This window comes from Plecotus auritus (assembly GCF_963455305.1).
Source record: "Plecotus auritus genome assembly, chromosome: 1".
Classification (NCBI taxonomy): Eukaryota; Metazoa; Chordata; class Mammalia; order Chiroptera; family Vespertilionidae; genus Plecotus; species Plecotus auritus.
This window is the reverse complement of record NC_137770.1, coordinates 95,969,018-95,996,966: the sequence shown is the minus strand read 5'-3', so window position 1 is coordinate 95,996,966 and position 27,949 is coordinate 95,969,018. Positions and strand designations below refer to the sequence as shown.

At 43.3% G+C, this 27,949-nt stretch overlaps 1 protein-coding gene and 1 pseudogene across 5 annotated transcripts in view; both read right to left on the bottom strand.

Moving 5' to 3' along the window:
- The window catches only part of PSMA6 (proteasome 20S subunit alpha 6), a 34,874-nt gene extending 18,541 nt beyond the window's left edge, over window positions 1-16,333 (bottom strand). The window contains exons 1-2 of one of the 4 annotated variants that reach the window (XM_080649802.1): window positions 16,073-16,208; window positions 5,643-5,665 (exon numbers count right to left, since the gene is read on the bottom strand). Coding sequence is in view for 2 of the 4 variants with exons in the window: in XM_080649799.1 (XP_080505925.1) it covers window positions 16,073-16,148 (76 nt within the window). In the remaining 2 variants the exon portion in view is untranslated. Of the gene's footprint in view, window positions 1-5,642; window positions 5,666-16,072 lie in introns of all 4 variants that reach the window. The other 3 variants (XM_080649799.1, XM_080649800.1, XM_080649801.1) reach the window with 3 other exon arrangements.
- An 8,413-nt stretch (window positions 16,334-24,746) lies between these two features.
- On the bottom strand, window positions 24,747-25,651 carry LOC308238189 (cyclin-dependent kinase 4-like; annotated as a pseudogene). The gene has a single exon. The product of its transcript is annotated as a cyclin-dependent kinase 4-like (transcript).
- Between the last annotated feature and the right edge of the window lie 2,298 nt (window positions 25,652-27,949).

Here is a 27,949-nt window from a genome sequence, read left to right as displayed (position 1 = left end):
TTTCCTAACCTGGTAAAGGAAAAATCACACAAGTTCAGGAGGCACAGAGAACCCCAAGCAAGAAGAACCCAAACAGACCCACACCCAGACACATCATAATTAAAATGCCAAAAATTAAAGACACAGAGAGAATCTTAAAGGCAGCAAGAGAAAAGCAAACTGTTACCTACAAAGTAGTTCCCATAAGGCTGACACCTGAATTCTCATTTGAAACTCTACAGGCCAGAAGCGAATGGCATGAAGTACTCAAGGTAATGGAAAGCAAGGATCTGAAACCAAGATTGCTATATCCAGCAAGGCTATCATTCAAAATAGACGGTCAAATAAAGAACTTCCCAGACACACACACAAAAAAGGCTAAAAGAGTACATCACCACCAAGTCAGCATTACAAGAAATGCTTAAGGGACTGATGTAATGAGAAGAAATAGAGAAACCTAGGCATAGAAAATTAAAATGGCAATAAATAAGTACCTATCCTATCTAATAAAGAGGGAATATGCTAATTGACCAGTCACAGCTGAGGCCAAGTTCCCTTAAGGAGCCTTAACAAGCAATCAGCAGGGACCTGAGGCTACGCCCTCCCCAGCCCCCGTGGGGCTTGACAGGGGACCTCAGGCCTAGCCCCCTGCCCTGGCACCAGGCCAGAGGACCTGAGGCCACGCCCCCCACCCAGCAGGGCTTGACAAGGGACCTCCAGGTGCGCTTCCTGTCCTGGTGCTGGGCTAGGGGACCTCAGGCCGCGCCCCCCACCAGGTGGAGCTTGACAGGGGACTTCAGGCCGCGCCCCCTGCCCCAGCACCAGGCCAGGGGACCTGAGGCTGTGCCCCCCTGCCTGGCAGGGCTTGACAGGGGACCTCAGACCGCACCCCCTGCCCACCGGGGCTTGATGGGGGACCTGAGGCTGCGCCCCCCTGCTTGGCGGGGCTTGACGGGGGACTTCAGGCCATGCCCCCCACCCAGCAGGGCTTGACAGGGGCTCTCAGGCCATGTCCCCCACCTGGCAGGGCTTGATGGGGGACCTCAAGGCACGCCCCCCGCCCCATCTGGGGGACTTCAGGCCACGCCCACCGTCCTGGCGCTAGGCCAGGGGACCTGAGGCTAGCCCCCGGCCCAGTGGGGCTTGACAAGGGTGGGACTGGCCAGGTCTGGGTCTCATGCAATTTTGAGGCGCATGTGGGTGGGCAGGGACTTGACTCTGGGTCCCCCTTTTAATGTGCACGAATTTCATGCACCAGGCCACTAATCAATAATAACCCTAAATGTAAATGGATTAAATGGTCCAATCAAAAGGCATAGGGTAGCTGAATGGATACAAACACATGACCCAACTATATGTTGTCTATAAGAGACCCACCTCAGAACAAAAGACACACACTGGATGAGAGTGAAGGGATGGAAAAACCATCAGTTCTGACTATATCCAATAAAAATATCCTTCTACTGCCTGATGGTTTGTTCCTTCTGCCATGAAATGTGCATGTCCAGTTGTCTGCTTCTTAGAGCAGACATTTATCTTCCTCATCCATCAGCCATTGGAGGAGGGTTGGGACCATGCAGATGATTAATTTGACCCATTCTTCTGGAGGAGGAGGCTACTTGGGGATCCACTTCCATTATATTTGGAATCAGATGAGTTTCCATAGTCTCTTCTCTTTTTCACATCTTGCTGAAGTAGTTTCGAAAAACAAAACCACACACTCAACTATTACCCAGAAGAATTCTGTTATCAAAGATAATCTCCAGCCGACCACTGCCAGTTTGGCTCAGTGGATAGAGCATCAGCCTGTGGACTCAAGGGTCCCAGGTTCGATTCCGGTCAAGGGCATGTACCTTGGTTGCGGGCAAATCCCCAGTAGGGGGTGTGCAGAAGGCAGCTGATTGATGTTTCTTTCTCATCGATGTTTCTAACTCTCTCTTTCTCCCTTCCTCTCTAAAAAATCAATAAAATACATTTTTTAAAAAAAGATAATCTCCAGGGGAAAATAACTTTGGCTGTCAAACACTTGTCAATTCAAGATGTAAAACATCTTGCTCCTTGTTACCCACCTCTGAAGTGACTGAGCCTCTCAGAGAATATTTTATGGTCTTAGAGAGGATTTATGAATTTGACCCCAAAAGTAATGGAAATAAAGACAAAAATAAATGAATAGGGCTAATCAAACTAAAAAGCTTCTGCATAGCAAAAGAAACTGACAACAAAACAAAAAGGCAACCAGCTGAATAGAAGATGATATTTGCAAACAACAGCTCTGACAAGGGGTTAGTATCCAAAACATATAAAGAACATACACGACTCAAGACCAAACAAACAAACCAATTAAAAAATGGGCAGAGGACCTGAAGAGACACTTTCTACAAGAAGACCTACAGATGGCCAACAGATATATGAAAAGATGCTCAACTTCACTATTAAGGAACTCATTCATTGCTGATGGAATGTAAACTGATACAGCCACCATGGGAAACAGCATGGCAGTTCCTCAAAAAATTAAGAATAGTTACCAAATGACCCAGCAATCCCTCTTCTGGGTATCTCCGAAAAACTTGAAAAACATTTATTCACAAAGATACATGCACCCCTATGTTCACTGCAACATTACTCACAGTGGCCAAGTATGTTCACCACTCTTATTCAGCATATTACTGAAAGTCCTAGCCACACCGATCAGACAAAAAGAAGAAATAAAAGGCATCCAAATTGGAAAACTCTTATTATTCACAGTTGACATGATATTGTACATAAAAAAACCTAAAGACACAGCCAAAAAACTACTAGATTGAATAAATGAACTTGGCAATGTAGCAAGATACAAAATGAACACCCAAATATCAGTGGCTTTTTTACACACCAATAATGAATTCTCAGAAAGAGAAACTAAACAAACAATCCCATTTACCATTGTAACAAAAACATTAAGATACTTAGGAATAAACTTAACCAAGGAGGCAAAAGACCTGTACTGGGAAAACTACAGGATATTGGGAAAAGAGACAGAAGAAGATATAACAAGTGGAAGAATATACCATATTCATGGATTGGTAGAATCAACATTATTAAAATGTCCATACTACCCAAGGCAATCTACATTTTCAATGCAATCCCCATAAAAATACCAATGGCAGCCCTAACCAGTTTGGCTCAGTGGAGAGAGCGTCGGCCTGTGGACTGAGGAGTCCCGGGTTTGATTTCCTGTCAAGGGCATGTACCTTGGTTGCGGGCACATCCCCAGTGGAAGGTGTGCAGGAGGCAGCGGATCGATGTTTCTCTCTCATCAGTTTCTAACTCTCCCTTCCCTCTCTGTTAAAATTCAATAAAATATATTTAAATAAATAAATAAATAAATAAATAAATAAATAAATAAATAAATAAAATACCAATGGCATATTTCACAGAGCTAGAATACTCCAAAAATTTATATGGAATCAAAAAAGACCCCGAATGGCTGCAGCAATTTTGAGAAAGAAAAACAAAGTTGGAGGAATCACAATATCAGATTTCAAATTATACTACAAAGCCACCATAATAAAAACAACCTGGTACTGGCACAAGAATAGGCATATAGATCAATGGAACAGAACAGAGAACCCAGAAATCAACCCAAGCCATTACGCTCAATTAATATTTGACAAAGGAGGCAAGAGCACACAATGGAGTCAAGAGAGTCTCTTCAATAAATGGTGTTGGGAAAATTGGACAGATATATGCAAAAAAAAAGAGAAACTTACACCATACACAAGAATAAACTCAAAATGGATAAAAGACTTAAATGTAAGTCATGAAACCACAAAAATCCTAGAAGAAACCATAGGCAGCAAAATCTCAGACATCTCTCATAGCATTATGTTTACTGATATATCTCCTAAGGCAAAGAAAATGAAGGAGAAAATAAACAAATGGGAGTACATCAAAATAAAAAGCTTCTGCACAGCAAAATAAACCATCAACAAAACAAAAAGAGAGCCCACTAGCAGAACATATTTGACAATGATATCGATACTAATAAAAGGGTAATATGCTAATTAGACCAGATAGACCAGATGTCCTTCTGGACAAAGCCGCAGCGGCTGCGAGGGCCGAGGAGGGCTGTAGTGAACCCCTTTCACGTCCTGCATGGTTCAGGGTTCAGGTTCAGGGTTCGGGCTCTGGAGGAGACTAGAAAATATTAATTTGGAAATATTGGGGGCCAGGCAGGAGCCCAACTCAAGGGGAAGGACTCCACCCCATTCTGGCCTTGCTTTCCCTTTTATTAAGACTATGGGATACACCCATAGCCTTTAGACAGGCAATTCCAATGATAGTCAATCAGCAAGGATTTACATAAGATTAAAAGGTGGAAGTTGCTTTAGCTACCATTGTCTCAACCATTGTCTCAACTAAACAGTGGGTGGTTGGCTCTGACCTTTCAGAGCTTCAAGGTTGACCAGCCTTCCAGGTTCCTTGTCCACACCTCTCTGTTAGTGAAGGCAATGGGCGGCTTCCAACAGAGGGCAGGCAGCCGCAGTGGCTGGCAGTGGCAGCAGCAGCAGCGGGGTGATGAGGGCGGCACTTTCCCCTGATCGACCCAGTTGCCTCCTGCAGAGGGAGGCCAGAGGCAGCAGTAGCGATGGAGTGATGGGAGCCGTGTCATGATGGGAGCGGCGCCTTCCCCTGATCAGCCCAGTTGCCTCCCGCAGAGGGAGGCCATATGGCAGCTTAGGCCTAAACTGTCAGTAGGACATCCCCTGAGGGCTCCCGGACTGTGAGAGGGGGCAGGCCAGGCTGAGAGACCCAATCCCCTGCAGTGCACGAATTTTCGTGCACTGGGACTCTTGTATCTGATAAAGAGTTAATACCCAAAATACACCAGGAACTTGTACAATGTAACAACAGGAAGATAAACAATCCAATTAAAAAATGGGCAAAGGGCCAAAACCGGTTTGGCTCAGTGGATAGAGCGTCAGCCTGCAGACTCAGGGGTCCCGGGTTCGATTCCGGTCAGGGGCATGTGCCTTGGTTGCGGGCACGTCCCCAGTGGGGGGTGTGCAGGAGGCAGCTGATCGATGTTTCTCTCTCATCGATGTTTCTGACTCTCTGTCCCTCTCCCTTCCTCTCTGTGGAAAATCAATAAAATATATTTAAAAAAAAAAAAAAAAGGGCAAAGGACCTAAACAGACACTTCTCCAAAGCGGACACACAGATGGCCAAGAGACATGAAAAAATGCTCCAAGTCACTGAACATCAGAGAGATGCAAATTGAAATGACAATGAGGTATCACCTCACACGTGTCAGAATGGCTACCACCAACAAATCAACAAATGACAAGTGCTGGTGATGATGTGGAGAAAAGGGAACCCTAGTACACTGCTGGGAGGAATGCAAACTGGTGCAACTATTATGGAAACAGTATGGAGTTTCCTCAAAAAACTAAATATGGATCTGCCATTTGACCCTGTGATCCCACTTCTAGGAATATATCCTAAGAAACGTGAAACACCAATCAGAAAGAATGTTTGCACCCCTATGTTCATAGCAGCAAATTTACAATAACTAAGATCTGGAAACAGCCCAAGTGCCCATCAGTAGACGAGAGGATAAAAAAGCTATGGTACATTTATACCATGGAATACTATGCAGCAGTAAAAAAAGAAGACTCTCTTACCCTTTGAGACATCATGGAAGGACCTGGAGAGTATCATAATAAGTAAAATAAGTCAGAGAAAGGACAAGTATCACATGATCTCACTCATATGTGGAATCTAAGTAACAAAATAAACTGATGGAGTAGATCCAGAGACATGAAATCATGGAACAGTGTGTGGAATCTTAGAGGGAAGGCAGGGGAGGGCAGGTGGGTGGGAGGTAATCAACCAAAAACCTTGTATGCATATATGTATAATCCATGGACACAGACAATAGGGTGCTGAAGGCTTGGGGCGGGGAGTGGGGTTAGGTGGAGGGGGGCCGGAGGTAGACTGGAGGGGGTCAATGGGGGAAAAAAGGGGACATATGTAATACTTTCAACAATAAAGAATAAAAATAATAACAAGAGAACTAATCTACATATATAAAACCCTAATATGTAAATAGACCGAACGGCAGAAAAACCAAACAACCGGTTGCTATGATATGTGCTGACTACCAGGAGACGTGCACAGAACATGGCAGGCATTGGCAGCAAGCGGCAGAGCGTGGAACATGGCGGGTGTTGGCTGCAGCAGGATGGTGGAACAGGTGAGCGGGGGTGCCAGTCCAAGGCGGGGCGCCGGTTGCTATCATCAGGGCAAGCCTCTGGTGGTTACTGAAAATTCTTTGCTCTCATGTGCCGCGGTCCCGCCCGGTGTTCACACCTGCTGCCGGCACTGGCCCTGCTCGCACCCACTGCCAGCACCAGAGCTGCTGCTCGCACCCGCTGCCAGTGCCCAATGCCGGTCCTGATCGCTCAGGGCCGTCAGCAGATGCGAGTGGCAGCTGCCAGCCCCGATTGCCCCTGAGGGCTTCTCCACCTCCCGCTGTTCCTGAGGGGTGATCGGGCAGTAGCCGCTGCTCACACCCATTACTGGTGCTGGCCCCAAATGCTCTGCACCATCAGTGGGTGTGAGCAGCAGTTGCCGGAGCAGGGCTGCTGGCAGAGAGGGGATGCGGGGGGGCCGTGGCACGAGGGGCTGGGCAGGGGCACAGAGGATGGGCCAAGACCCACCCCTGTGCCCACCTCAGCCTCGCAGCCCACAGTTCCTTTCAAGGTGCACGTATTCGTGCAGTAGGCCCCTAGTTAAAAATAAGTAAATAAGCAAAAACAAAAAACCCCAAAACAAACCCCCAAATATATGGTGTCTACCAGAGACACACTTTAGTAAGTGGATTAAAAAAAAGTATACCATATAAACAGTAAGCACCAGTAAGTTGGAGGGACTATATTAATATCAGACAAAGTAGACTTTAAGATAGTATTATCAAGATAAAGAGGAGCATTTCAAAATGGTGTAAGAATCCCATATAATAAAAGCGTAATATGCAAATTGTCCCCTCGACCGGGAGTTCAACCAGGGGGCGTGGCCGGCTGGGGGAAGGGAGGGAGGCCCTGGCCAGCAGCGGCGGCAGGCATCCAGAGAACGGGAGGGAGTACCCGGCCGGCAGCTGCTAGGGACCCTACCAGTGCACAAATTTCGTGCACTGGGCCTCTAGTCAATTAATAAAACACAACAATCATAAATGCATATGTACCTTATAAAGAGTACTTTAAAATACATGAAAGGAAAATTGACATATCAGTACATTTACCAATACAGCTCATGTTAGGCCATAAAACAAGTCTTGATAAATTTTAAAATACTGAAAACCCTAAGTAATTTGAAAATTTAAAAACACATTTCTAAATAGTCCCTGGGTCAAAGAAGTAATCAGAAGGGAGATTTTAAAATATTCTGAATTGAATGTTAATTTGCAGAATGCAGATAAAACAGTGTTAAGGGATTTTATTGCTATGGGGGCCAGGCCCTATGGTGGCCTCCCCACCTCAATCCTTGCCTCCTGGTGTTCACATTTTTGTGTAATCCCCTCCTCTTGTGTTTGGACAGGACCTATATAACTTGCTTTTGACAAACTGAATATAATGAAAGAATGGGATATCTCACTCCTGATTACATGATGAGTGTCTGTTTTGCTAGCAGACTCACTTTAGAGATTCTTCTTATTGGCTCGGTAAGGTGTATGGCAAGAAATCCCCTGTGAACAGCCAGCAAGTAGCTGGGGTCCAGTCCCTAAGGAAATGAATTCTGCCAACAACCTCAGTGAGGCTTGGAAGCAGATTCTTCTCCAATTGAGCCTCGGGATGAGAACAGAGCTCGGACAACACTACGATTGCAGCCTTGTAAGAATTCTAAGCAGAGGGCTCAGCTAAAACATGCCGGGACTACTCCTGATCTAAAGAAACTGTGAGATAACAAGTGTGTGTTTTTTTAAGCTGCTAAGTTTGTGGTAATTTTTATGCAGCATAGAAAACTAATACAATAGTCTTAATTGTTTATATTAGGAAAGGTTTAAAATCAAAGACTTAAGTTTCCACAATAAGAAACTAGAAAAGGCCGAAACCGGTTTGGCTCAGTGGATAGAGCGTCGGCCTGCGGAATGAGAGGTCCCGGGTTCGATTCCGGTCAAGGGCATGTACCTTGGTTGCGGGCACATCCTCAGTGGGAGGTGTGCAGGAGGCAGCTGATCGATGTTTCTCTCACATCGATGTTTCTAGCTCTCTATCCCTCTCCCTTCCTCTCTGTGAAATATCAATAAAATATATAAAAAAAATAAAAAAATAAATGAAACAAAACCTCATTAAAAAAAAAAAAAAAAGAAACTAGAAAAGGGCAAAATGGTATAAATCCAGATTAGAAAAAAAGAAATAAAGATCAGAAATCAAAGAAATAGACAAAAAAGAACACCAGAAAAACAAATAATAAAATGGTAAACTTTAATCATGTCAACAATTGTATTAAATGTTAATGGACAAAATACTCCAATAAAAAGCAGAAATTGCCAGAATGGATAAACTACACAAACCAACAAAATTATAAACACTTTGGTATGCTAAAAAATGGTCCCTAAGTGATATCCATGTCTAATCCCTAGAACCTATGAGTATTACCTTTTATGGCTCAAAAAAAAAAAAAAAAAAAAAAAAAAAAAGGGATCTTTGCAGATGTGATTAACTCAAGGACCTTGAGAGGGGAAGGTTAACCTGGTGGGTCCTAAATGCAATCATATCATATGTATAAGAGAACCAGAGGGAGATTTTACACACATAGAACGAAAAGGTGATGTGAAGAGGGAGCAGAATAAGATTTGACAATGATGTTGGTCTATGAGACTGAAGTGATGAAGCTATAAGCCAAAGAATACTGGCAGCCTCTAGAAGTGGAAGAAGTGAAGAATACCTTCTCTCTAAAAGCCTCGAGAGAGCACAGCCCTGCACGACACTTTAATTTTGATCCAGTGATACTAATTTTGGACTTCTGGTTTCCAGAACTGTGAGAAAATAAATTTCTGTTGTTTAAGCCACGAAGTTTGTGGTGATTTGTTACAACAGCCAGAGGAAACTAATATAAATCACTAGCTAGAATAATCAAGGTAGTGAGAACACAAATCATCAGTATCAGGACTAAAGGAGGGATTATCACTATAGATTACAGAGGTAAGGAACAATCACTTCCATACAGATGATTCTTATATCTATGTCACTATCCTTAATATTGCCTAATTGTCTATTGCTTGCTTTTATTACCCAATTGTTCAGAACACAATTTTGGCCTAAAAAACATCCCATCTAAGGCCATAGAGAGCTATTTGTAATACTTACCAACTCTCCTCTTACATTACCCTTTATGTTTATAGATCCTGATCCTTCCCACACTCATGTCTTTGTTTCTTTATGTCCAGCCTGGATGGCCTTCTCGCTCTTATGTCCACCTAGCCAAAGCTTGCCCTTCCCCTTTAAGCCCCTGCCATTTCCCATGGACACTTTCTCTGGATTCCGATAGCATTTCCTATTTCACCACTAAGTTTAGCATTTGAAAATATGTATTTCTGCCTTCTACATCCAGTCAAAGAAAGGAGGAACCAAGAAACTTTAAAATTAAATTTGCCAACCAGAAGATACTAAGTCAAAAGTTGGCCATGGACCCAATCCCACTTACTGAAGTTGGCTTGGAATGCATGGTTTTCTAGAAAGATTCAAATTAACTAAAAGTCAGATAAAAATAAAATTAGGATTTAGTTTTTCTTAGGAAAAAAAAATCTGTTAATACCGCCCCTCATTCGCACGTAGCAAAATCATCTAGGGCTGGCACATATTTTGCAGTTTTCCAATTCCCACCACTCCTTGTCATATCTCACCTAGCATGTTGCACTCATTTGTATTATTTATCTGGTCTGCTTATATACAAAATATAAAAGCCACAAAAGATAAAGCAACCCTCCACCACAGAATAAAATCTTGTCCCACAAAATAAAAATTATTTACATATTAAAAAATGTTCCTCAATAGAAAATGCACTTGTGAATTTGCCAGGATTCATTCAAGTAGTCCTCTTCCTCCCTCCCTCTATAAATAGACTAGTGCTAACCAAAATAATCTTCTGTGATGATGACAATGTTCTATATTTGCATTGTCCAATATAAAAGCCATTAGCTACATGTGGCTATTGAGTACTGAGGAACTGAATTTTGAAGTTCTTAAAGAGTATCATTCCTACTTCTCTGAACTTCCCTTCTCAGTCTCTTGCACTGCTTCCACCTCTTCAGCCAGCTCCTTAAATTGGTATTTCCCAGGATTCTGTCATTTCTCCCTATCCCTGGGTGATTTTATCTTACCACTATTGTCATCTTTACCTCTGAACCCATACTTGCCAATGCCTATTTCACCCACAGGCATGTACCACAACAAACTCCTCTCTCTGTAAATCTGCTACTTTTCTTATAGTCCTTATATCAATGGTATTACTAACCACTTAGTTTTCCAAGCTACAAACCTGGGTACCATCCTTGATTCTTCACCCCTTCTCTATCAAGTGTCCACTTTTATATCTACTCAATCTCCTCTTTATCCTTTCTCTCTCAATACCTCATTAAGGTTTATATGGATTAGTTAAGTTTCTAGTTGGTCTTCCTGCCATCAGCCCCTTTCTACTGTAATTCTAATTCTGCACTCAACCCTCTTGCATTCTGATTTAATAATCCTGTCACTCTTAATGACTTTTGCTAGCTATGTCCAAAACCCATGGGACAAAGTCCAAACCCTAGCATGGTACCCAAATCTCTTTAAAATTTTGCTACACTCTATTTTTCCAGTTGTCAACTGTCTATGCTCCAGTCACACTGACCGATGCACTGGTCCCCCAAAAGTTCTTTATCTAATCTCCATCTAAATCAAGTCATCTTCTCTGAGGAACCTTTCCTGGCTCTCCCTGGAAGTGTCACTTCCTTCAGTGCCTTACTTTGTACTGTTATTTTAATACTCACCATGTTATAAATTTCAATAAAATTTTGTATACTTGAATCCCCATTATAATACTACTACCAAAAAATATATATTGTGTAATAATTTCCCGAAAAATAGAAACTGCCAGGTAAAGGACCTAGAGATAACTTAATAACCAAAGAATATCTTCTAAAGAAACAAATAATACTGCCCCTCCCCCCCCCCCAATAGCAGAGGTGAGAAGGAAGGCCACTTAAGAAAAAAACAGAACTGTTTACAGGCAGCATTGAAAAGGCATATTTATTTTTTAAAGCCAGAATTCAAATGCTGGAAATAGTAATTATACACTTTATTTACATCACTAAAGATTTTATTTTATTTGGATAAAATGTCAGAAACTTGTAAAACTAGCAAACACCATTACGGTAATCTTAGTAATCTGTTGTTGAATGCCCAAGACTATGCAGGAAAATGATAACTGACAGCCCATTTCCCATTTTTAAAAATATATTTTATTGGTTTTTAGAGAGAAGGAGAGAGAGAGAGAGAAAAAAACATCCAACAGCTGCCTCCTGCATGCCCCCTATAGGGGGTTGAACCGGCAACCTGGACATGTGCCCTGACCATGAATAGAACTATGACTTCCTGGTTCATGGGCCAACACTCAACCACTGAGCCACACCGGCTGAGTCCATTTCCCATTTTTTAAATGGGATAAATTATAATGGATTACACTCAACTGCTGAGTCCCCAATTTTTTAGATTGTAACTTAAATAATAGTAAAGTATGTACCTATATGTAAATATTTGGTTGAACCACATGAAAGTCATTTTATAGGTAAAAAAATGATCAAAATCGACCTAACAGCAAACCATAAGAGTAGAATGCTTCCTTGATCACAAAATGGTTAATAAATAATTGTTTTGTATAGAGACTCTTTTTCACAGTAATCTCTTACTTTGCTTCCTTCCCTACAAATTTCCCCAACACTTCCCCAACATTTCTGGGACTCGTTTGTGTAATACTGGGGGAAAACAGGAACTAAATATAAAAGGCACTGTGACAAAGTGTTCAGGACAAGCACACAATGCCAGACAATGGCTCACAGTATGATGTTACCAATAGTGGAGACGCACATCCCCTTTAGGCATGCTCATCAGCATCTACAGGTGATTTTGAAGTTCTGCCAATCATAGGAATACACTTCAAGATTTTTCTCACTCATAATTTTGTTTAAAGTGTTGACTGAGTTTTGGGAAACAAATAATACCCCCCCCCCCATTTTTCACAGGCTGGTGAAAAAATGAATTGAAAGACCCATATATTCTATGAAATTTGGTTATTAAAAGAATTGTTCTGAGGCAAGAAGGTAGGTTGGTACTCTGCAGGATAAGTTTATGTTCAATTTCAATGCCGTATGACTAGAAACTTTTTGTTAAGGTTTTTGGAAGTTGTTCTTTCTCTAACCTTGTAACTTAAATGGGAAGTGTGTTTCATTTCAAGCGCCTCCAACTATTACACTTTCAAACAGTGACCTACAAGCAGATGGAGTCACTAAAAATCTTGGCAGTGGTGGGAAGGGGAATATGAAGTTTCAAAACATAGCAGTGTTTGATCTCGTTACTTTTTTGTATGTAGTTATAATAGGTATGTATTTATGTATACATATAATAGGTATGTGTTTATGTATGCATACATACAGATGTATGCATGTGTACACCCCGACATTAAACTTCAAATCAGATTCAAGGAAGACATGAGAAGTCTGGGTTGAGAAACATTATTTTAAAACAAGAGTATTTTTTTTAACAGCAAAAGAGGCAAACAATTAGTACTTCTCAGTCCATTTATTTGTAAACTCCTGATTCCATTTTTGTCAGTCACTTATTTCTTCCTGACAGCATCCTTCACAGAAACAATTATTGAGCACTTACTATGTGACAGACACTGTTATAAGTATTTTACATCTATTAATGCATTAAATCTTACTGCCCCATAAGATAGGTGGAATTATTATTTCTATTTTACATATGAAGAAAGTTCTCAAAGTTGGTGTGGAGCAAGGACTTGAACCCAGGAATCCTGGTTTCAATACAGATTAGAAAACTGTCCACTTTTAGTCTGTCTCTACCAATCCATTTCTTTCCTGTCCTTTATCAATATGCTCCTTTCTTAGAAGCATCCAGGCAGTGCTCACATCCACCTGGCAGCCAAATTCAAGTGACTGCTCCTCTCCTCTCTTGCCAGACCTATCCAGCAAAAGATCAGCAAGCAGAAGAGGGCTTTGAAAACAGCCAGGCTTATATGTTCCACCTGGGCCTTAAGTTGCCCCACTGATAACTTCGGGAATTCCTAAAATTAGATTTCAAAGGTAGGTGCTCTGTATATAGCTCTACAGTTTTTCTATACACACACACACACACACACACACACACACACACACACACACACACGGGCACGCCCATACACATACCTTGAATACATATGTCAAGAGAAAATTTTCAGTAGTTACATAGGGTACAAATGACAATCAAAAATCTTTCTTGCACCAGCTGGTTTGGCTCAGTGGATAGAGCACTGGCCTGCAGACTGAAGGGTCCAGGGTTGGATTCTGGTCAAGGGCACATGCCTGGGTTGCGGACTCGATCCCCAGTACGGGGTGTGTAGGAGGCAGCAGATCAATGATTCTCTCTCATCATTGATGTTTCTCTCTCTCTCTCCCTTCCTCTCTGAAATCAATAAAAAAAAAAAAAACATCTTTCTCACTGTCCTGGCCAGTGTGGCTCAGATGGTTAGTGTTGTCCCATACACCAAAAGGTGGCAGGTTCAATCCCATCAAAGCACATGCAGAAGGCAACCAATTGATATTTCTCACATCGATATTCTTCTCCCCCCGCCCCATTCCTCTAAAATCAATTTTAAAAAAATCTTTCTTCCTACTCCCTGGAAGCAAACACTGTCAACCGTTTGTTTATAATTATGGTTAGCGTTGTAACTTTAAATTTATACTTCTATTTTTTGATTTATCAACTTTAGACTACATTTATCTCGAGTCCCAACTATGAAAGATGAGAAGCATACTCATTTTTTTTAAAATATTTTTTAACTGATTTTACAGAGGAAGGGAAAGGAAGAAAGATAGAAATATCAATGATGAGAATCACTAATTGGCTGCCTCCGGCACACCCCCCCCGACTGGGGATCGAGCCCGCAACCTGAGCATTAGCCCTGACCAGGAATCGAACAGTGAACTCCTGGTTCATAGGTCGATGCCCAACCACTGGGCCATGCCATACTCACTTTTCCATTAATCTTTCCTTCCCTTGTCATTTTCCCACTTTTGTTATATCATTTTTCCACTATCAACGTTAAAGTTTGCATTCTAAAATTTTATGTACTTTATCTTAGGCAGGTTCTAAAGTTATAAACTAATGAACAGCACTTATGATATTAAGATAATGTACATATATTTCACTAGAGAACTAAGCATGCATGGACTATAAAAAGGGATATATTCCAGGTCTACAGAGCAACTAATCTAATACACCGAAAAAGAAAAACAAGAATCTAATAACCCTTACTGAGCACTTAATACTGTACAATTACTCTACAAACATCACCTTATTTAATCCTCAAAACAACCACAAGGAATTATCAGCCCAATTTTGCAAAGAGAAACTAGGCTAAAGTTATATCATTTGGTTGGCTAGTACGGGGCAGAGCAGGTATCTGAACCCAGGTTATGGCTCCAGGGCCTGAACTCTTCACCACAATACTGCTTGCTCATACTAACTATTCTTTCACTTTCCTTTTCCTAGCAATGTCTAATTAGTGCCCTGAATAGCAATGGGAGTGTGTTATTTTACAAGGCAGAGTTTAAAATAATTCTACTACATATTATTGATCATATTTCTGTCTAGATATTGGTCATTATTGATCAAAATATTGATCATATTTTTCAATTGGTGATGAGTTAAAAGGGTTACTGAATTACCCAATATGATGTTGTTTTCTTGCTACATTATATTAAGTATGTAGCCATATAGTGGACTGGTTTCATTCCAAATTAACTATTTCTAAAATGTACAGGTGAAGAGAACCTCATCTGTAGGCCAACTCTATCCTTATGATTTCCAAACACAGGTTGTATTACTGTCCTTGCCAAGGCATGAGGTGCTAAACTCACTCAAAAATAAAACCATTCTGGGCCACATGTAAATCAGGATCTCTTGATACTAAATTCTCTATGGCAAGAGATTAAGGATCCGAATTAGAATCATAACCTAAACTCTTGACACCACTTAGAGCCAATAAAATATACTGTAATACTGAATAACTGATAAGGTATAGTGTTTATTCCCACTAGAGTTGCTCCTCAGTAAAGAGCTAGTTCACTAGACCTCATCTACAATCAACCGCTTTTAAACTACAGTAGTCAAACAGATATGGGTTAAAAGGGGATGTTCCACCAGCAGCTCTACAATTGACAATCACTCATTCTATCTACCAGTTTTCCAAAGATGTCCTGAACTCTGTAGATACCAGTAATTTGGTATTTTTTCTTTTTCTCCGTTTGTTTACGTTATCTGGCATTCCCTTTAAGTTGCGAGCTTCAACATAAGAGAGGCTGTGACATCTTTGTATCCCTTAGGACCAGCAGTATCTGGCACATAGAAGGCTCTGAATGCCTGTGTGGAAACAAATACCTCAGGACAAGGAAGTGCATGCTGCAAACAAAGGAAAACGGAGAGGAAACGTTTTAATTGGGAGGTTAAGGAACTAATGACCCTTTAGAGAAGTACAGACATCGAGTCCACCTACGCCAAAATGTAACAAGTTAATAGGCCTCAGGAAGTCAGAAGTCAGACATTTAGGTCCTGCCTTCCTTAACTCTTTATTGTGCCCAGGCAGTGCGGCCGCTCGCCCTCAACAGCAAGAGGCCTTCAGCCTTCGGGCCCCTGATCCCTGCCTCCAGTCTGGGGTGAGAACACCACGGGACGTCAACCCAGACTAGGCCCTTCTCCCGTCCCAACTCCGGCCATGCTTCAGCCCCGGACTAAACTCCAGGCCGCACCATGACAGAGCAATTCGAGTGGATCAAAGGCGGACCTGGTTCACTCACCTACTTGGTAAAGCCGGCCCTCGGGTGAAAAAATGGTAATGTGGCGGTCAAAACCAGCGCTGGAACCACGGGACATGTTGAAGCAGCCACTACTTCAAGAACGGTCTCTGGGCTTGGTAGCTCCCAAACCAGGCGTACAAACCCCTCCGGAAGCCGCAGCGACTGCTTCCGGTGCATCGGCCAGATTCATCCGCTCTTGCGCGCCGAACTCACGACTCTAGCGTCAGTTCGCGCGCGGAGAAAGCTCCGAGCCCCGCCCCTGGTGGGGGTGGGGAAAGGGACGTAGGGGCTCGGAGTGCGCTTGCGTCAGGGTCGTGTGTGCGCAGCTTCAGGATGCCAGGTGAAACTCGGTTGTTGTTTAGAGCTGTCATCTGGAAAATGAATTGACTATAGCAAGAACGAAAAAACTTTCTGGGTCCAGAGTAGTGATTTGCCATTAAGTGTGACCTAAATGGATCGTGTATTCCACAGTCTCATCTCTCGTTAGTTTTGGGCCCTGTATAACCAGCCTGCGTCTAAATTGCTGGCGTCCTTTCTAACCTGTTCTTAAATATAATTTCAGAGAGGAAGGGAGAGAGAGAAAAAAACATCAATGATGAGAATCATTAATCGGCTGCCTCCTGCACGCCCCACACTGGGGATGAACCCACAACCCTTTCTAGCCTATTCTTTACCCACCCACTTTCCTTCCTGCTGTGGGGAGAAATGGATTGCAGCCGTTAATTTTAGTTAGGTTATGGTAGCCACTGGCAATAGAAAAAGTTTCTTCTGAATATAAAATGAAAAACATGATGTTAGGCTTGTGTGCCCCTCCCCCCTAGTTTGTGCACCAGGAAGGCCAGATATACCAAGGTTTCTGCCACTTTAATGCCTGCTGTAAGTACATTAAGGAGGGATTATTACCTCTTTAATGCATTTCCTCTTAAATTCACATTCCATTTAAATAAAACATTTGTAAGAACTTTTTAAGCAGTTTCTTTAGGAACCTCCAGTTTCTCAAGTGTTTTTTTTTTTTAATAAACTTCTATTTTATTAACCTGAAAAAAAATTCAAAACTGAAACATGATTGAGAAAATACTTCAGTGCATCTCTGGCACACAGGGTACTTTCCAGCTCTGCCTAATTCCCAAGTGTCCTGATAAAAGTCCCTTGCTTTGGTTCAGGTCCCTTCACTCAGGACCAACTCCTCCTGACCTTTAAAAAAAAAAATATATATATATATATATATATATATATATATATATATATATATATATATATTATTGATTTTAGAGAGGAAGGGAGAGAGAAACATCAATGATGAGAGAAAATCATTGATCAGCTGCCTCCTGCATGCCCTTTACTGGGGACTGAGCCCGCAACCCAGACATAGGCCCTTAACCGGAATCGAACCCAGGACCCTTCAGTCGCAGGCTGATGCTCTACCCACTGAGCAAAACTGGCTAGGGCTCCTCCTGACCTTTTGAGTATTTTTTCTCTCAGACTCTAAGTGAGCTTCGTGTACTGTAATTCCTATAGTTTTCCTGTCGGTACATGGGAGGACGCTCAACCAACTGAGCTAATTGGCTAGGGAAGTTTGGGATATTTTAAACTACACACACTGCAGGCTGTAAGAATTATTTCTCACATTAAACAAATCCTGATTCCTTCTTGAGGTTGTATTTAAGCTGGGCCCTGAAAGACACATAGGATTTTGGATGCTACATACACTTTAATACTGGAAGGAATCAACCTCATTTTCAATACAAACATAAAGTGAAAGCTAGAATTAGATGTGTTTTGCTCTCCAGTATATCTCAATGCCAAACATTGCCTAGCATGAAATACTCAGATCATTCACTAAATATGCATTCTCACTATTTGGGTTTTCTATTGTGTTTGTTTTTTCATTTGAAGAGATTTGTGAATAAATGAGAAATCCAGATCTCAAAAACTTAAAAAGGTCAGAGATTTTATATTAGAATTTGAGATTTTTCTACATAGGCAAATGAATTCCTCTGGGAAATCTTTCAGAAAGACAAAACCCCTTGCTGATTCCATTGCTAAGGGAAATCCCCTGGTAGCAGATTTCACTGGGTGCCAAGCAGCAGCTAAACTACTCAACCAGGTGGACTTCCCCTTGGGTTGAGCTTTCACCAAAGTCTGAGTACAAATACTCCTGCAGCTTTAACACAAGCCTATGGGGGCAGACTTGCTGTGTTGGTGTGGAAAGTTTGCTCTTCCTCTCTGTGGGGCCACCAAGTTAGACTTTTTGAAATGACTTTCTGGTTTTTTGAAAAATTTCAGAGATGACTTGACATCTCGTGAATCTTGGAAAAATCTCCTGGTGGCTTCCGTTTGGCAAGGCTCACATTCTCCCCTGGGCGTGGAGGTAGATGGAAGGTATGGGTTACCCAGAAGGCAAAGGTAAAGAGTGGCAGGGTAAGTTCCCAGTGACTGCAGACATGCCGAATGCCATGGTGTTTAAAGACAAATAAGAATTTAGCCCTTAGGTTATGATGCTCTGCTGGCAGTTTCAGAGCCAGGGAATAAAAAAAGAAAGCTTATCTGTGTTTCTACACTGAGTGGCCAGATTATTATGATCTCTGAACGCATAATAATCTGGCCACTCAGTGTGTGTGTGTGTGTGTGTGTGTGTGTGTGTGTGTGTGTGTGTGTGTATTAGAGGCCCAGTGCATGAATTCATGCATGGGTGGGGTCTGGCTAGCCTGGCCAGGGGGAGGGGACATGGGGGAGGGGACATGGGCGGCTGGCCGCCCTGCCTGCTGGTTGAACTCCTGGTCGAGGGGACAATTTGCATATTAGCCTTTTATTATATAGGATATACACTGAGTGGCCAGATTATTATGCGTTCAGAGATCATCATAATCTGGCCACTCAGTGTATATGCTATTAGCAGGTGTTGAAACACACTTCCCTGTAAGTTGGCCATAAACACTGGTAATAGAGTATCTTAGGAAAGTTGGGACTCCCCGATGTTAAGGGGCCCCAAAGGTCAGGTGTGGCCAGGACAGAGCTAGGGATGTAGCAGCTCTGGGTGAACAGCTGGAGGGAGGCAGAGCTCTGCCCAGCTCCCTGGCCAGACTTTCACCAATCAGATGCTTCCTCAGGGGACTAAGGGCAAGAACCTAGCTCTCTTTGAATCATTCTCACACCAATCTCAGTCCTGCAGTTCTTCCAATAACTATGGTAGGCTGCCTAGGAATTGTCATTCTAGCTCAGTCTCTGGGAAGGAGAAAAGGGTGGTTTCTCTGTACTCCAGTTCTATAATTTATGGGCAAAGGAGAGGGACAAATGAAGCATCAACTGTGAGTTGGGGTGTGCTTACATGAGGCATTTGATTATGCTTCTACTCAAAAACCTCTTACCTGACCAGATTCCAATAAAGCAATACTTCCCTCCCCACTTTGTCCATAAAATCTAGTGTGGTTCTCTCACCCTCCAGTACTAGTAGTGAGTACAAAATGGTGTCTAGCAACATAGCAGTCACACAACTGGCATTCCCCTCCTCCCTCCTTTCTTTAATTCAGTGCCTGGATTATATCATTCATCCCCAATAATAATAATGCCATCCTTTGATTTGAAAGGGAATAAACTTTTATGAGCTCAACCCAAAGGCCATTTAACTAAAACTACCCCTTCTATAGAGCCCAAACTTTTAGCTTTCAGTTTATCATTGATTTTAAGCTATAACAACTTCAATATTATCTCTTACAACTTTTGATGTTTTTCTTGTTTTACCAAATTCCCTCTTAAATGAAGACCCAGTGCTCAAAGGACCGACTGATCTTTTGTTTCTGAAAGCCATGGACTTTGAGAAACACTGAGAATTCTTTTGGGTCTCCACAGCATACTGGAAGGAGCAATGGGAGACCCCAGCTGGCTTGGGCTTAACCATTGGTGGTTTTAACATACAACTTCCCCTTAGACATGATAACAGGAAAGCCTTATAGCTTGAGAAACCACCAAATGTTCCAGTGAAAAGTAAGATGGGGAAGAGAGGGACCCGAGTCTTGAACATGGTTAGGCTCTGCTCTGAGTGCCAGAAGCGCTGAATTTGCCCTAACCGGTTTGGCTCAGTAGATAGAGCGTCGGCCTGCGGACTGAAGGGTCCCAGGTTCGATTCGGGTCAGGGGCATGTGCTTTGGTTGCGGGCACATCCCCAGTAGGAGGTGTGCAAGAGGCAGCTGATGGATGTTTCTCTCCCATCGATGTTTCTAACTCTCTGTCCCTCTTCCTCTCTGTAACAAATCAATAAAATATATATATTTTTTAAAAAGCGCTGAATTTGAATTTGAACCTTGCCACAGACTAACCTGGTGACTATGGCCAAAAGGTGAGCATGTTGTATCAACCTTATAGGTATAGAGGACAAAAATATTAATTACTACAGTGAAAATAAGCCACCTACTAGTAAGCTTGAACTCAGTTTTTCTCTGTGAAAGGGACTGGTAAGGCCTAGATTGCTGGCTATTTTGCTTTGATCTATCCCTAATAGAGAAGGAAACCAAGTATTACACCAACCTGCACTGTACTCTGCTGTTGTTCAGAAGTGAAACTCAGTCTGTTTTCTTAACTCAGAAAGCAGCCAATTCTTACCCACCCTGTCCCATACACATGCAACCTCACCCATGACTGTGGACAGGAGGGTGGGAACAGTAAGAATCAAACAGTTCATTGAGATTTTCAACTCGTGGTGCTTCCCTTCACCCTGTGGTCTTTATGAATGGTATTTAACTTTATTCACTCTGTTCACCATCTTCACCCTTACACCCACCCCCACTCCAGCCCCTTGATCAGGTGGGGATAGGGAGGTGCAGAGGTTGGCCAGGAACCAAGAAAGTGAGTCAAGAACAGAGAGGAAATAAGATTCAACAGCCTTCCCTTTAGCCTAGAGATAGTTCCTCTTCCTTGAGGTTTCCTAATTGGCTTCCTCTAATTCCTATTTTCTTACCACAAATTAAGTCATCTCTGATGCTCAGAACAAGCCAAATTCTCTTGGGATAATGGCAGGGAGAGCAAATAAATGAGGTTTCGGACCATTATCACCAATATTTTCAGTCACTAATTTAGGAACCAGTTCTTGAGAACCCAGTTATTGAGAAAGCAAAAGAGTGCTCTAGTTTTATTTTTCACTTGCTGTGAAAGGACTTGATGGATCTCAGCTAAAGTCCCCAAACTTAATCAACTGCACTTCATTCATAGTGGTGAAACAAGGGCAAGTTTTTTAAAAAAATCAATCACAGGCCCTGGCCAGGTAGCTCAGTTGGTTAGAGTGTTGCCTGATATGCCAAGGTTGAGGGCTCAATCCCCAGTCAGGGCTCATACTAGTACAAGAATCAACCAATGAATGCATAAATAAGTAGAACAACAAATCAATGTCTCCCCCCACTCCCCACTCTTTCTCTCTCCCTCTTAAAAAATCAACAAAAACAAAAGTCAACTACAGGCAGCAGATCTAAAACATTTCTAAAGATTAAGTACAGCACAGGGAATGCAGGACTGTAGTAAATAATATTGTAATAACTATGTATCGTGCCAGGTGGGTACTGGAAATATTGTGAGGAACACTTGGTAAAGTATATAATTGTCTAACCACTATGCTGTACTGGTACACCTGAAACTAATACAAAATAATGAATGTAAACTATAATTGAAAAATAATATGTAAAAATATCAGAAAAAGAAAAAATAAAACATTTCCAAGATTGAAAACTCTGGAATGATGTGTTATAGGTACAGAGCAAATTTTATCATAATGCCATGTACATAGATGCCTAATAAGTAAACATTTAATTCATTTAAGACATGGGGGGGGGGGTCTGACTATAATGGTGTGACTATAGAGAGTGGCATTGAGAAGTTATTTCTTTTTTTTTCTTTTTTTTTTTAATATATTTTATTGATTTTTTACAGAGAGGAAGGGAGAGGGATAGAGAGTTAGAAACATCGATGAGAGAGAGAAACATCGATCAGCTGCCTCCTGCACACCCCCCACCGGGGACGTGCCCGCAACCAAGGTACATGCCCTCGACCGGAATCGAACCCGGGACCTTTCAGTCCGCAAGCCGACGCTCTATCCACTGAGCCAAACCGGTCAGGGCGAGAAGTTATTTCTTGAGGATCAGTCAAAATATCAGACTCCAGTGACTATGTTCTTGAGCTAGCCAGTGCATACACAAAATACCTAGGAGCACCCTGGCTGGGTGGCTCAGTTGGTTGGAGCATTGTCCTGTACACCAAAAGGTTGCAAGTTCAATTCCAGGTTGGGGAGGGTACAGGAGGCAACCGATTGATGTTTCTCTCTCTCTGAAAATCAGTAAAAGCATGTCCTTGGGTGAAGAGTTAAAACAACAAACAAACCTAGGAGCAAGAGGGGAATTCACAAAGGAGAAGTGGGAATCAGAGATAAAAATCAGGAAGACATTTTCAAACAACTTCTCCAAAGCAATTCAGCTAACATTTATTGAGCCCCTTCTATGGGCAAGAAGCTGAGCTGGCTACTCTGAGACACAGACGGGGTCCCCACCAGCGCTCAGTGAGGAAGATGAAACATGAATACTAACACAGGCAGCTCATGATACATAAGGCAGGTTCCAACAAAGGACTGCAGGTGGGAAATTACCTTGGGCCATAGGGGAAGCAAGCTGCCTGCTGAAAGAAGTATATCCAAGTACAGCTTGGGAAGACAAGGACTCTGACAGAGTGGGATCAGTGTGGGTGACATCACAACACAACATGGAATAGGAGTGGCATGAACAAAGAAGCAGAGGGGGGAAAGAAGAGCCTGTGCTTAGGGCGTGGCCATGGCCTATTTGACTAGGACACAAAATGTTCTGGATTAGGGTACAAATGCAGGGAGGAGGCCTTGAATGCCAAGCGAAGGAACCGAGGGCTCTGGTTAGAAGGCAGCGGTGAGACATTTAATGTTTTCAGTAAAAGCAGCAGCATGATTAGAATTATGTTCTGGGACAGCAATTTTCAACCTTTTTCATTTCCTGGCACACATAAACTAATTACTAAAATTCTGCAGCACCCCCAAAAATATATTTTTTTGCCAACCTGACAAAAAAAAAGTATAATTTTGATTCATTCACACCAGACAGTTATTTTGTTGGCTGTTGTCATTTTTTTATTTGACAAAGAGAAAAGAGGTCAGTACCTCTGGCTAGTCAGGTATTTCATGTTTTAAAAATTCTTGCAGCACACCAGTTAAAATTTGCTGTTCTGGGAAGACAAACCTGTGGCATTATTTATGATGAACTACAGATAGAGGTATTAATCAGGAAGCTATTACTAAGAGTCCACGTGAACGTTTCTGAAGGCCTGAATCGAGGCAATAGTAATGGGAATGGAAGGGAAAGAATATCTGCAAGAGATTATTTTTGCATGTATTTTTAATTAATTTCAGAGAGGAAGGGAGAGGGAGAGAGAGAAACATCAATGATGAGAGAGAATCATTGCCCAGCTGCCTCTTGCACGCCCCCTACGGGGATCGAGCCCCCAATCCAGGCATGTGCCCTTGACCAGAATCGAACCCTGGACCTTCAGTCTGCAGGCTGATGCTCTATCCACTGAGCCAAACTGGCTAGGCTACAAGAGATTTTTAAATAGCTCTCCCCCAATATTAAACATAACACACTATTCATAGTAGTACTAGAGGCCCAATGCACAAAATTTGTGCTAGAGTAGGCCTTCCTTCTCCTGGCTGCCGGCACAGGCTTCTCTCTGGCACCCGGGACCCAGGCTTCCCTCCAGCCGCCGGCAGGCACTGGGACCTGGGCTTCCCTCGCAGCCCCAGCTTCATCCGGAAGGTCATCCAGAAGGATGTCTGATCGAATTAGCATATTATGCTTTTATAAGTATAGATTCTTTGTAATAGGCCAAAGCTGGAAGCTATCCAAAAGCCCATAACCAGTAGAATAGATAAAATTGTGGTATATTCACACTATAGAACATTATCTATATATATAAAAGCCCAGTGGAACGACCGGTCACTATGACACGCATTGCGGCGGCCAACTGGCCCGCTCTGGTCCCGATTGGCGCCCCCCAATCGAGGGCGGGGCCAGCCAACCTCCCAGGGTCTCTCCCCCGGGCCGGCCCCCCAATAGGCCTTGATTGCCAGCCAGGCCGAGGGACCCCACCCGTGCACGAATTCATGCACCAGGCCTCTAGTCTATATATATAAAAGCCTAAGTGACCGTTTGACTATTCGACCAGTAGGTATGATACGCACTGATCACCAGGGGGCAGATGTTCAATGCACAGGCATGGAAACATGAAACAGACTGATAAAATCTCAGAGGGAAGAGGGGAGGAGGGAGGGTGGAAAGAGATTAACCAAAGATTTTTTTTTTCTTAGTTTTGTTTCCCCCCACCACCCCAGTATAAAAAAGGATCCCAATATCAAGGTAAGGAAGGGAAGAACAAGGGACATACTCCTTGGTATAAGGAAATAGGAGGGCAGGAGAAGGATAATCCCCAAAGGAGGGGAGGGAGGGGAGTGTCATTAAGGCAGCCAGCAAGATATTCTCTGTAAAAAGTTGGAGGAAGTGTCTCCACAGCCTCAGATAAAAAGACACAGCACCTTCTCGGTGGAGGCTCTGCACTCTAGTGTTCAAAGGAAGGTAAATGACAGCTTCTCTTGGTTCTGTTGCAGCTATTCCATTGCTCACTCTGGGTTACCTTCTTCCTTTTGTAGATAAGAGTGCTGCAGGGTTCGGAAGACAGAGATTCGCTTGTGTAGGTTAAAAGTCAGCATCTCCAGCAGCAGCTGTGCTCCAGACTTCTCCATCTCCGGTATCACCCACTGCACTGGGCAGGACCCTCTGGGGGGGAAGGCTCCTCGGGGTAGAGACACATCTTGGGGCCAATCTTCCTCTGGAGGCAGCCCAATTGGTCAGCTTCAGAGTTTCCGCAGAAGAGAGGCTTTCGACGAAACATCTCTGCAAAGATACAGCCAACGCTCCACAAGTCCACAGGTGTTGCATATGTAGACTGCAGAAGAACTTCCAGAGCACGGTACCAGAGTGTAACAACCACAGGTGTAAGTGCCATCTGGTAGCTGTAGATTCTGGCCAGGCCAAAGTCAGCCAGCTTGACGGTCCCACCACTTGTCACGAGAATATTCTCGGGCTTCAGATCTCAGTGAACAATGCAATTGGCATGAAGAAAATCCAGGCCTCTTAGAAACTGGCGCATCAGATCCTTGATGGTCTCCACTGGCAAGCCTGGTGGGGGTGCCTTGTCCAGATACGTCCGTAGGTCTTGGTCCACATGCTCAAACACCAGGGTCACTTTGGTCTCCCGGTCAGTTCGGGCAGTGGCACAGACATCCATCAGCCGGACAACATTGGGATGCTCTAAAGCCTCCAGCCACCTCAGTAAGGCCACCTCACGAACTGTGCTGATGGGAAGGCCCCCTCCGGCACCTCCTCCATTGGGGACTCTCACGCTCTTGAGGGCCACAAAGTGGCCACTGTGTGGATCACGGGCCTTGTACACCGTCCCATAGGCACCAACACCAATCTCAGCCACTGGCTCATATCGAGGGGTAGCCATTCTCAGATCAGAGAAGACCTTCTCCCCGCGCCGGGAACTGCGGGGGCGGACCGTTATGGGGCCCAGGAGCCGGTTTCTGCGGAGCCATACACTCGAGCTCTGCCCGGAGCAGCTGGACCGCACGGGCCCCCAAGATTTTTTTTTTTTTTTAAGCTGAATAAGTTTTTTTATTTGACTTGTCTATTGAGAAACTATTAAACATTTTTTAAGTAGGGAAGTGATAGATCACATCAATGGTTTAAGAAAATTAATCTGTCAATCGAGTGCAGGATGAATTAGATGAGAAATTAGAGAATGCTTCAGAAGATGGTGGTTGTGCCCTGGCTGGTGTGGCTCAGGTGGTTAGGTATTGTCCAATGCACTGAGGGATTGCCAATTCAATTTCAGGTGAGGGCACATTCCTGGGTTGCAGACTCGATCCCAAGTAGGGCGCATGCATGGGGCAGCCTGTCAATGCCTTCTCCCATCAATGTTTCTCTCTCCATCTCAGGAAAGCAGAGACAGTGCCCTGCAGAGTGTCCAGCTTCTATTCCTCCTTCTTCTCCTCCTGCAGAAGGATGGAGGCGCCTCCAACCATCCATCCAACCAGCATGCAAAGCAGCTACCCTCACCACACCATTGCCTTCCCTGAGACAGGTGCCTCCACTTCATTGGGCGCCACCATCTTGGGGTCAGGGTCCTGCCAGCCCCCTTAACCAAAGATCTTATATGCATACTAGAGGCCTGGTGCACGGATTTGTGAACCCGTTGGGTGCCTCGGCCTGGCCTGTGGGACTGGGCCAAAACCAGCAGTCTGACATCCCCCGAGGGGTCCCAGATTGGGAGAGGGTGCAGGCCAGGCCGAGGGACCCCATGGTGCACGAATCTGTGCAGCGGGCCTCTAGTATAATAATAAAATCAAATGAAATACAACTACATGCAATAATATGAATGAAACTCCCATAAAATTGAGTGAAAGAAGTCAGCCACAAAAGAGCACATCTTAAATGATTTCATTTATATGAAGTACAAAGACAGGAAAAATTTATATTGTTAGAAGACTAGATAGGGTTATCTTTGTGGGGGCAAGAAATGATAGAAGTAGGCACCAGGGGGCATCTGGGTTCCCGTAACAAGATGATGGGGATTGTGATAAAATGCACAATTTGATTATTTGTTCTCCCATTCTTCCTTTAGTCTTTCTTGCTTCTAGATGAAAACTCTGGAAGGTCCTATTACTTCTCTGTTCCTTTTAGGTAATACACAGTGCTATGTCACTTTAAGTAACAAATGCAGTCTCAATTCAGAAATTAGGATAGTCTCTGCTATAACAATAAAAATTCCAAAAAGCATTGCATCATTTCTACTCCGCCAGTTTAGGTTGGTTTCAGACTAAAGCCTCCAGTGGAAAAGGGGTGGGGGCATGGTTAGCTTTTCCTCTCTAATCACTTGTAGCTCACCCCCACCCCCACCCCGGCCAACGTGGAGGATGGGCAGTGGAGAGCTAGGATAGGTAGGGGTGGTTCAATGCTTCTAGGCCTGGCAGATGTTTAAAGCTGGTGTCTCTGGGGAGCCTGGCAGACTAAAGCTGATATTTCCCCTCTTGGCCACTTTTTTAAGCTCTTCAGTGGTTCTCTATCTTTCTATGTAGGTAGCCACTTGTAGCTCCTTTCTTAACCCCTGGGCATCCAAAAGTTCCCTTCCAACCTAAGACAACTCTAAAGAAGCTCTCTCCCCACCTGTCTGACCCCATCTGGCTCTCAGGACACCTGCAGTGCAGACCAATTCCAAGGCAGCAGCCCTCTCTGGTTTCCATTCCAAGGCCCCTTATCATCTTTTAGATTTGCAGGCAGTCAGGCCCTGTTCACAGAAGCTTCAGCTTTCTCAGGCACCTGTCTGGGCCCCCCATGCTGCAGGAGGGGCCCCAAGACCTCCTACTAAGGCATCTTTCCTGGGGTCCTGGGGTTAGAGGGGACCCAAGGAACTCGGAGGCTGGCAGTGGCTCTCTCTAAAGAAACAACTTCATCCTTTCCTCTGATGTTTTTCTATCTTTGGCCTGACTGAGGGGGCAGATTTTCCTTTATTCTTTTTGTAAATTCTGCATATGTGGTGTCTGCCTCACACTCACCTGGGAATCTTGGTATCCATTGTATTTGTGCTGCAGTGGAAACTGAGGCAGGAAGAGTTCTAGTCTAACATTCTATTACACACATACTGTAACAATTTCAGACTGTGCAGAAGATAAAAGAAAGTAAAAATCATCTATAATACCAACACCCCAAAACACCTATTAACATTTGGAATCAACAAAATGGTATTTCTTTCAGATACTTT